Raw genomic sequence first — 10687 nt, 5'->3', positions numbered from 1 at the left:
AACAAGCCGAACGAACAATGAGCATGTCATTTTTTGTATAGCTCAAGCAATGAAATCCGGCATATCATGCATGGGAAGTGGAATTGCGAGCACCCTTTGAGCATTAATTGGTCACAACGTGTCTCACCAAATCTTCATCCCATGATTTATGATTATGTCAATAAGATCACAAACCTTTGACAAAAGATGCCCCTTTTTAGGAGTGGTAATTTTCCTATTGGAGATGCTCTTACTATGGAATAAAACTCCTATTAAACCCGGAAAAAAAAGAATGACACAATAATTTTAAGATTATATCAGGCACGAATCACGACGCAACAATCAATGGCTGAACCAGGGAGCCTCCCGTCTCAGCTCCGTGGCGGGTAAACTAACGGTTGGCGCCGGACGCGACTCCCCACGCACACTTCCTGGTTCCAGCCCAGCCCACTCCGGAGCTGCAGCAGAGACTGATTGGACGCGAACCACGCGTCCCAAACTGCCAGCCCCTCTCTTCCCGTGCCGCACCACGCCCCCCAACGACCTCGATCAAAGCCGCCGCCCCCCACCGCCGCCGCCACCATGGGGAGGCGATCCGGAGGCAGGAAGCTGCCCTTCTTCTCCGCCGCCTCCACCTCGTCCTCCACCAAGCGCACCCGCTCCGCGCGCCGCCTCCCTTCCCTGCCCAAGCCCAGCTCGCCGCCTCCCCCCTCCCCGACCACTCCGCCCCCCGCGCCGCAGACCACCACGTCTCCGCCTGCCCCCTCTCCCGGGGGTGGTGCCGCCCTGGCCGCCAAGGTCGGCAAGAAGAAGGCCGGCTCCCGCTTGTGGATGCGGCTGGACCGGTGGGGCTCCTCTGAGATCCTGGAGCTCGACAAGGCCTCCATCATCCGCCGCGCGGGCGTGCCCCCGCGCGACCTCCGCATCCTCGGCCCCGTCTTCTCCCACTCCTCAAGCATCCTCGGTGAGCGCTCGCCAAATCGATACCGACCGCCATCAGGGACGCGGATTTTGCTCTTGCAAAAACCAAGCAGACCCTAGCGTTACATACTCATATACGATGTTTGATTGTGCAGCTAGAGAGAAGGCGATGGTCATCAACCTAGAATTCATCAGGGCGATTGTTACTGCGGAGGAGGTCCTCCTATTGGACCCTCTGATGCAGGAGGTGCTCCCTTTCGTCGACCAATTGAGGCAGCATCTCCCTCTGAGGAGCCTGGTGGGTGGGAATGGTGAACACGGCGGTGATGGCAATGGGGTCAAGCAGGATGGTTCGCCCGGGGATCAGGTGCCCTGTCTTAATGAGGCCACCGGGGCAGAGCATGAGTTGCCATTCGAGTTCCAGGTGCTGGAGGTCGGGCTTGAGGCCGTGTGCTCCACGTTGGACTCCAGCGTGGCTGATCTTGAGAGGCGTGCTATTCCCGTGCTTGATGAGCTCACCAAGAATGTCAGCACTAAGAACTTGGAGCGTGTGCGGAGCCTCAAGAGTGACCTTACCCGTTTGCTTGCCCGCGTTCAGAAGGTATCATTAGAGAAACTCTGCTGCCTTCCACCTTTATCATTTAGTCAAGTCACCAATTGATGTACGGTCTTACATATTTCGACAAAGAGTGGATTTTATTCGCTCATAATGGAGCATCAAGAGTAGTTCTTACATAGCCCTCTTCACGTGGATGAATAACTATTATAAAACTATCTTGGTGCAAGTTTTCAAAGAACCAATTGCTACAATTTATCTGCTTTAGATTACTATAAAAGATGATAATTTTAAATTCTAATTCTGATTGAATTGTTACATTAGAAAAAAATTGAACAGGGGGGGGGGGGGGGGGGGGCATAGGCAGTTGACCATTTTTGGTTTTCTTCTATTTGCCATTAAGCTTCTCAATCTTATTGCTTACAGTGTATTGCTACTGGGAATTTCTACTGTAGTTTTGAGAACCTTGATGATAACCCACATGCTGCTCTTCTTAGGTCAGGGATGAGATAGAACATCTTCTAGATGATAATGAAGACATGGCACATCTTTATCTTACAAGGAAGCAAGCACAGAATCAGCAGGTTGAGGCTATAATGACGTCTGCTGCTTCCAATAGCATTGTTCCCGCAGGAGCAAGTCTGCCGAGGCTGAACTCCAGTTTTCGGCGCAGTGTGAGCATTGCTACCAGTATATATTTGGATAACGATGTGGAAGACCTAGAGATGTTGCTTGAGGCCTACTTCATGCAACTGGATGGAATTCGCAACAGAATTTTATCGGTTAGTCCTTCCGACATAAGCCTTGTTACTGTTTTCTTGAGCTATTTAACACTGGCTTATCTTAATTCTTGATATTGTACGTATTTGGTGCTGAGTAATCATGTGGAATTTAGTTGTTGTTCCATTTCCGAGAGTGTAATTGCACAGATAAATTGTCTTTTGTTCTGCAAAACACAGGGCTCAGTTGATACTCGAGGCAGCAAGATATCATATGCTGAATTATTTCATTATTAGGAGCATATTTTGGTCGAGTTATTTGGGTTCTTATTTCTTACTCATCTTGATGTGTACATTGATTTCTCCTTTGGAAATTTAACAGGTCCGAGAGTATATTGATGACACAGAAGACTACGTCAACATTCAACTCGACAACCAGCGAAATGAACTGATCCAACTTCAGCTTACGCTGACCATCGCGTCTTTCGGCATAGCCGTCAATACCTTCATAGCTGGGGCATTTGCGATGAACATTCCATGCCATTTTTATGACACAGATGGCAGCTTCTTTTGGCCATTTGTCGGAGGTACATCGTCAGGCTGCTTTGTGATCTCCGTTGTTTTGTTAGGGTACGCCTGGTGGAAGAAGTTGCTCGGTCCCTGAACTCACAGTGAAGGCGAGTCATAAGATGGTGAGAGAGCTCATCATTCTGAAGGTGGCAGACACTTTTGCTTCTCTGGCCTCCGGTAAGGAGCAAGCCCTCGAAGGGCAGAGGTGTGCCTGTTGGGTTAGGGAGAAACTCTGTGTGTTCATGTTTTGTAGTAGTAGATAACAGAGTGAGTAATATGCTGTGATGTTTCATTGCCATAAATTATACGAGTACGTCAGTTCATCTGCTTTTTAATAGATTGGCACCAGATTTGGCTATTCTTGGCAACAGAAAACCGATGCTGCAAGATCTTAGGTTTATCATGCTTGCTTTCCGAACGATGTGACAAGAACCGTTCAATATGTGCAAGTTCACATGTGACTTGTCAACAGAATAACGTTGTAGATCGTGTTGATCAGAGCTCAGCAGATTAAGGCATCAAGAAAGCAACCTGCTACATGTCCAAGATTAGCCAGCCTTGAGATGCAGCACTTTGTGAGGGGCTAAACAAAATGAAATGGTGATGAGATGAACTATTATCACAAGACGATCCGGAGAATGTACACTAAGAATAATCTAATCTTATAACTTGCCGCTATCAGTACACTAGTAACCAGGTTGAATCTAAAAGGTCTTTTTTTTTTGTTGCGAGAACGCACAGGAAACGCACTACACTTGACCGTGGCTGCTGCTCTTCTTGTCTTCTTCACCATTTCTTTTCTGGCCTTCGTGTCTTCTTGACTCCAGTGAAAGGCTAGGAACCTGAGAATGGAGCAAGGGAATTTACTGGGAGGGCAACGCCGCCACCTCGCAGAGAAACTGTGGGACGGCTCCAGGCATCCATGGCTATGGCATTCGAATCGAAAAATACCACAACGACCGTTATATCATCATGAAAGTGGCGCCTCACTCCACGGTCAATTTTCTTGAGATCTGAATACCGCATCTCCCTCTTCTTTGCTGCTTCCTGCATTGCAGCCTTCACTAGCTTTCGAGCAATCCCCTGAAACATACAAGTTACGATAACATTAACAAAATAAGAAAGCAATGCTGTTCTACGAAATGAATGAAGGAACACAAGACTAGTAGAATATGAGAACAAGATTGTTTAGACATAATGAAGCTGGGTCCTACTACATGGTCTGTTTGCAAACTGAAATGTGAAGTGAGATTCAGTAACATGTCTACATTGGTTAGTTGGTGAGGTGACAATCGCCATAGTTCAGGAAAGGTGTGATTAATATAAATGAATCAGTTGTAAAGTAGCTCATTCACAATGCTTCAATGAAGAATGCAGATGTTTAAGAGATCTAAAAATGGTTCCCTCGGAAAAAAAACAAGGAGCTCTGAAGATGATAACTGCTACAAAATATCTCCTCAATAAGCGAACAACCAGGCATTTGCAGACTGAAGTTTAAGCATGTAACCTTCAATCAGCGAAGTGACATGAAAAGGGGGACATACATAATCAACAATATAACCTATACCACATTAGGCAGACATGACCTAATCCAGGACCGGCAGAGAAACACAAACTTCTAGGGACTAAACCACTGTTGTTATCTCAAACAACATTTTGCTACAGACAAATTTAAGTACCTAAAACACCAACAACTGCGGAAGTGCTACAAAATCGATAACTTGGTGCCATTTAAGTCGGTTGCAACCATCATGGCAGGCGAACAAAATCTAATATACCCTAGCATGATAATATGTCTATACTATGTACTTACAGAACTGTTACATGTTATCAAAACTTAGAATGAGTTCTAAAGATGTTCATATCTAGTGTTCCCTTAATTCCTTATAAGAAAGAAAATATGTCCACTTACCTCAACAGAAACATCATCCAAAGAACGATGAAATTACTACAAAAGCAGAAATACGTACTTTGTTGTTTGGAAAAAGAATGCATGAACTAGCACTTAGCTTTCAAAGAACCCAGTAACACAAACTAAACATAAGATAAGAGCACATACATTACGAGGACTACTGTGGACTAGCTCAACAGCTTTTTGGTTACTAAGATGCTCCCAGAGTCCATCAGATGCAAAAATGATGAACTGATCAGTTAACTGTATTTGGTGTACAGTAATTGCTGGCTCAGAACTAAGAAGCGGTCTCCGGAAAGTTTCTGGAAGCCGAAACTTGCTATGCAAAGGTTCTCTGTTGAATTCTGGTCTCTTCAGATACACATCTCCAATGGACCTTGTTATCTGCAACACATTATCCTACCATGTGAGATACACAGCAGAAGCAATTGCATGGCATTTGGGAAGGGACTAAGCAGTAACGCTATGCAAGAGACAACAGCAGATTAAGTGATTCGTCTAGGAAATGCACATGACCATATTGCACATGGTTAGCACACCTCATATCTGTTTTAAGAAACACAGGCATACGTAATAATTTATTTGCGGGATCAACATCAAGGGAAATGCATTCAACAGCTGAATATGGTATTTGCCTTGGCTAATACTCCCTCCGTTCCAAAATAGATGACTCAACTTTGTACTAACTGTAGTATAAAGTTAGTACAAAGTTGAGTCATCTATTTTGGAACGGAGGGAGTACCTAATTATAAGACTCAGACTCTTGCATTATTGCAGATTGTATACACTGGTAAAAAAATACCCAACAAGAACACCTAAGTATAGTTGATAACTGAGAATTTTCCTAATGTAAAAACATGCAGCAACAATTCTAACAGAAGCATAGGGACACAGCATTTAAATGCAGTTATGGCTATAATGAAAAGTTAAGCCTAATGTCTGAAGACTGTATAAAGCAAGCTATGGATCACATGCCAGTTGCAATTTTTGAACTCCGGACATTTACCTGAATAATACCCTTCACACGCCAAACATTGTGCTTCAGGATCACAATGTGGGGATCATCAGGATGCATTGCCTGCATCTCTCGCCTAACCTCCTCAAAGGATGCATTATGTTCTGCTGAGAGCTGCATAGCCACAACCTCTCCAGTTCCCTTGACAAGTCTCCCCAGAATAGCACGGGAGTCCCCAACATTTGCAACATAGAGAGTTCCAGCACAAATCACACCAACTAGACAGCAAGAGCCTACCGCCGCTAATTGCGGCCTCACCGACCATTGATTACTGACCAGAGAGAGAAATCCCTCCTCGGTCGCTCGGAAAGCCTTCCGAATTACTTCCACTGACATGCACTTCTGCTCAGATGCATATACTGAAAAAGGAAGTTCATCATGTGAGGGAACTAATGGAGATTGACATGTGGTTCAAACATGTCATAGTATGACGTGAAGGTGAGTAAACGACACTATCATTTATTCACTCTACAGTCAACAATAAATGTGCTTCCATTATACTTGGAAGTAAAATAAATCAACCAAGGATCGAATATAGTACAAAGTAGGCAACTGCTCTGAACAAAACATCATTTAAATTGCGCTTGTTTGTTCTCTGTTTTACTACAAGCAGAACTATATCCTATGCAATGCAGGCATCCAATAAATATCTACTTCCATGGGAAGAAAAATGGCTGAGAACAATCAGCATCAATCACAGACACTTGCAGGTCTAGCAATGGGAAACAATACAACTATGGATCGTATAGCATAGCTAGACTGACATTTGATGTAAAATCCTTTCTAGTTTAAGTTCTACAACAGGAGAGCCGCAGCAACGGTTGAGGTATTACCCTTCAGATGGTTGAACATGTGGTCATTGATGTAGCGTGCCGTCTCCGGTCCACCATGGCCATCATAGACGCCGACGAAGGTGCCCTGCAGGTCGGGATCCGTGGTGCTCAGCGACCCAGATTCTACCTGACTGTGGTCCTCCAGCAGGTTATTGGCCTGGACCACGGCCATCGAGAACTCGCCGGCGACGAGCTGCCCTGCGTCCTTGTACCACAGGAGCCCGTCCTGCCGGCCGGCCGCATCCACCCCCTTGCGAGGGCGCCCGTCCGGCGACGACGTCGGACCCCAGCAAGATCTCAGGTAATCCATCGCAGACGCTAGCATCCCTCATCTCCGCCACCTCCCCATCGCCCGCTGCCTCACAAAAGCCATGTCTATTCGCCTCCTCTCCCGATATCCTCTCCCCTTTCCTTCGCCTCGCCAAATCTGCCATCGAAGCCAACCAACACAAGCACAAACACCAAGATCAAGAGCCCGATCAATCCACGGCAGACGCTGCGCGATCGAAGGGGGAGAGATCGCCAAGAACGACCACACCCTAAACGCATTGCAAGACGAGGGACCAAACAAGAAAAGAACAACTCACCTTTTTCTTGGATGGCTAGCTTCCTGCCGAGCCGCGCGCCCAGATTTCCTGCGATCTCGCAACGAGGGAGGGGCGGGCTTGGATCTGGAAACCAATCGATCTCGAGCAAGCGGAAGATTGGGTTTTGATGGAACAAGGTGGGCTCCTCTCCGGGATCCAGACGAAGCAACCGCGAAGCTGAGGCGGGGAGACTAAAATAAGATGCGCTTTTCCGCTCTCCTTTTCGGTCTCCCTTCTCGCGCTGCCAAATTTTGCAGGCAGGCAGGGCAGGCTCGATCGACGAGCAGATCAGGGAATCTCTCTATCTTCTCCGCTCCACAGCAAAGAGAGAGGGAGAGAGGACTAGCAAGCAAGAGAGAAGACGAACAAGGCAACCCAAGGAGAGAGCGAGGGGGGTCGGGGCCAGCAAGGCAATGGCAAAGGCGATAGGACCTAATTTCATTCCGGGGTGGTGACTATTTCGTGGAATGCTTCCATTAATCTCTCCCCTGTTTTCTCTGGCTGCCTTTCTTATCTTTACACACGAAGAAAAAGGTTTTTTGTTTATAAACTATAAAAAGAAGCATGATGCAAATCAAACGTTCATGCGTACACACTGACGATCGCCTCTACAAACGCATGTACATATACTTTATTCATATGGGCACCTGTTAAGAAAAAGGCTTTTTTATGTTCGCTCGCTCGACTGACTTTTTCGTCGAAACCCTAAGGCGCTTCTGGCGGCGACTCTAGGGTTTGACGTGGAACAAATCGGCGGCCGCGGATTCAGATCGGTGGGCTGCCTCGAGTAAGTCGGCGTAAACGATGGCTACATCCTCTCCGCCGAACGGTACGCACGGGGGGCTCCAGTAACTCTAGATCAGCAAAGTCACTGCTAGAGGAAGCGTTGGGGAAGCTGAATATCTCCGAGGAAGAGGCTACCCCACTCGTGATCGAGATTGTGCTGAGGGCGGCCAGGTGAAGTGGCTACTGGCTGGCAAGGTTCTCCACCGCAATCAATATCACATCCATGCCATTGGCAACACGCTTCGACCGGCTTGGGGGAATACGAGGGGTTTGCAGTTCCGCTTGGTAGGGACGAACATGTTCGTCGCAGAATTTGAGACTCAGAGATATCAAGACAGAGTTTGGATTGGATCACCGTGGCATATCAGTAAGAACACGGTAATTCTGGCCGAGTTCGACGAACACATGCACCCAGACGAAGTCAGTTTTGATCGGCTCCAGGTGTGGGCTAGGGTTCTTAATCTGCCTTACAATTTAAGGGATGATGCATGGTCCCTACCCATCGCATGGATGATTGACAAGGGAGCCAAAAGTGCAAAGTTTGATCACAATGGTGGTTATCTTCGAGCTAGGGTCTCAGTTGAAGTTAACAAACCGCTCTGAAGATAGATACTCATTGATTCAGCAAGGAGGAAGAGGGTAGATTCATATGACATCCAATATGAGCAGATACCCTACTTCTGTTTCTCATGTGGGCGAGTCGGTCACCCTGGACTTTATAGTCAGACCCCGGGCACCAGAGATGAGAAGGGTGAACTAGCCTTTGGCCCGATTCTGCGAGCTCCTGAGGAGTATAAGAAACCAGCATCTAGTGACAATTCATCTAGGGGCCAGAGCTCGGACCCAAGCAACTGTTGGGGAACGTAGCAGAAAACAAAAAAATTTCCTACTCGTTTCACCAAGATCCATCTAGGAGTTCATCTAGCAACGAGTGATTAGATGCATCTACATACCTTTGTAGATCGCGAGCGGAAGCGTTTGAAGAACGGGGTTGATGTAGTCGAACACGACGTGATTCAAATCACCGGAGATCCTAGCACCGAACGGACGGTACCTCCGCGTTCAACACACGTACGGAGCGGATGACGTCTCCTCCTTTCTTGATCCAGCAAGGGGGGAGGAGAGGTTGATGAAGATCCAGCAGCACGACGGCGTGGTGGTGGATGCAGGGCGTCACAGTAGCAGGGCTTCGCCTATACTACGAGAGAGAGAGAGACGTAACGGGGAGAGAGGGAGGCGCCAGGGGCTGTTGTCTCAAGTCTCTCCTCTCCCCCACTATATATAGGAGGGCCAAGGGGGGTGGTGCGCCAGCCTAGGAGATCCAATCTCCTAGGTGCGGCAGCCAAGGGGAGGTTTCCCTCCCCCCCAAGGCACCTAGAGGTGCCTTCCACCATTGGGACTCTTCCCTTAAGTGGAACCCTAGGCGCATGGGCTTTTGGGGCTGATGCCCTTGGCCCATCTAGGCCAAGGCGCACCCCCTACAGCCCATGTGGCCCCCCGGGACAGGTGGCCCCACCCGGTGGGCCCCCGGGACCCCTCCGGTGGTCCCGGTACAATACCGATAACCCCGAAACTTGTCCCGATGGCCGAAACAGCACTTCCTATATATAATTCTTTACCTCCGGACCATTCCAGAACTCCTCGTGACGTCCGGGATCTCATCCAGGACTCCGAACAACATTCGGGTTACTGCATATACATATCTTCACAACCCTAGCGTCACCGAACCTTAAGTGTGTAGACCCTACGGGTTCGGGAGACATGCAGACATGACCGGGACGACTCTCCGGTCAATAACCAACAGCGGGATCTGGATACCCATGTTGGCTCCCACATGCTCCACGATGATCTCATCGGATGAACCACGATGTCGAGGATTAAACAACCCCGTATACAATTCCCTTTGTCAATCGGTATGTTACTTGCCCGAGACTCGATCGTCGGTATCCCAATACCTTGTTCAGTCTCGTTACCGGCAAGTCACTTTACTCGTACCGTAATGCATGATCCCGTGACCAGACACTTGGTCACTTTGAGCTCATTATGATGATGCATTACCGAGTGGGCCCAGTGATACCTCTCCGTTATATGGAGTGACAAATCCCAGTCTCGATTCGTGTCAACCCAACAGACACTTTCGGAAATACCTGTAGTGCACCTTTATAGTCACCCAGTTACGTTGTGACGTTTGATACACCCAAAGCACTCTTACGGTATCCGGGAGTTACATGATCTCATGGTCAAAGGAAAAGATACTTGACATTGGAAAAGCTCTAGCAAACGAACTACACGATCTTGTGCTATGCTTAGGATTAGGTCTTGTCCATCACATCATTCTCCTAATGATGTGATCCCGTTATCAATGACATCCAATGTCCATAGCCAGGAAACCATGACTATCTGTTGATCAACGAGCTAGTCAACTAGAGGCTTACTAGGGACATATTATGGTCTATGTATTCACACGTGTATTACGATTTCCGGATAATACAGTTATAGCATGAATAAAGACAATTATCATGAACAAAGAAATATATTAATAATACTTTTATTATTGCCTCTAGGGCATATTTCCAACAGTCTCCCACTTGCACTAGAGTCAATAATCTAGTTACATTGTGATGAATCGAACACCCATGGAATTCTGGTGTTGATCATGTTTTGCCCTAGGGAGAGGTTTAGTCAACGGATCTGCTATATTCAGGTCCGTATGCACTTTACAAATCTCTATGTCTCCATCTTGAACATTTTCACGAATGGAGTTGAAGCGACGCTTGATGTGCCTTGTCTTCTTGTGAAACCTGGGCTC

General features: G+C 47.3%; 2 protein-coding genes across 2 annotated transcripts; one reads left to right on the top strand and one right to left on the bottom strand.

The window, feature by feature from the left end:
- The first annotated feature begins 421 nt into the window (after positions 1-421).
- Positions 422-3103, top strand: MGT6 (magnesium transporter 6). The gene is made up of 4 exons (XM_048677712.2): positions 422-943; positions 1056-1501; positions 1954-2238; positions 2558-3103. The coding sequence occupies exons 1-4, from the start codon at positions 562-564 to the stop codon at positions 2837-2839; spliced, it is 1395 nt and encodes a 464-aa protein (XP_048533669.1). The 5' UTR covers positions 422-561; the 3' UTR covers positions 2840-3103.
- A 232-nt stretch (positions 3104-3335) lies between these two features.
- Positions 3336-7532, bottom strand: LOC125512619 (putative protein phosphatase 2C 72). The gene is made up of 5 exons (XM_048677724.2): positions 7093-7532; positions 6506-6932; positions 5664-6031; positions 4805-5041; positions 3336-3828 (listed from the first exon to the last, which is right to left on the bottom strand). Exons 2-5 carry the CDS (start codon positions 6828-6830, stop codon positions 3580-3582), a joined length of 1179 nt encoding a protein of 392 aa, XP_048533681.1. The 5' UTR covers positions 6831-6932; positions 7093-7532; the 3' UTR covers positions 3336-3579.
- Positions 7533-10687: the final 3155 nt, after the last annotated feature.

Source organism: Triticum urartu, chromosome 1A (assembly GCF_056163025.1).
Source record: "Triticum urartu cultivar PI428250 chromosome 1A, HENAU_Tu73, whole genome shotgun sequence".
Taxonomy (NCBI): domain Eukaryota; kingdom Viridiplantae; phylum Streptophyta; class Magnoliopsida; order Poales; family Poaceae; genus Triticum; species Triticum urartu.
This window is presented reverse-complemented; position numbering and strand designations above follow the sequence as displayed.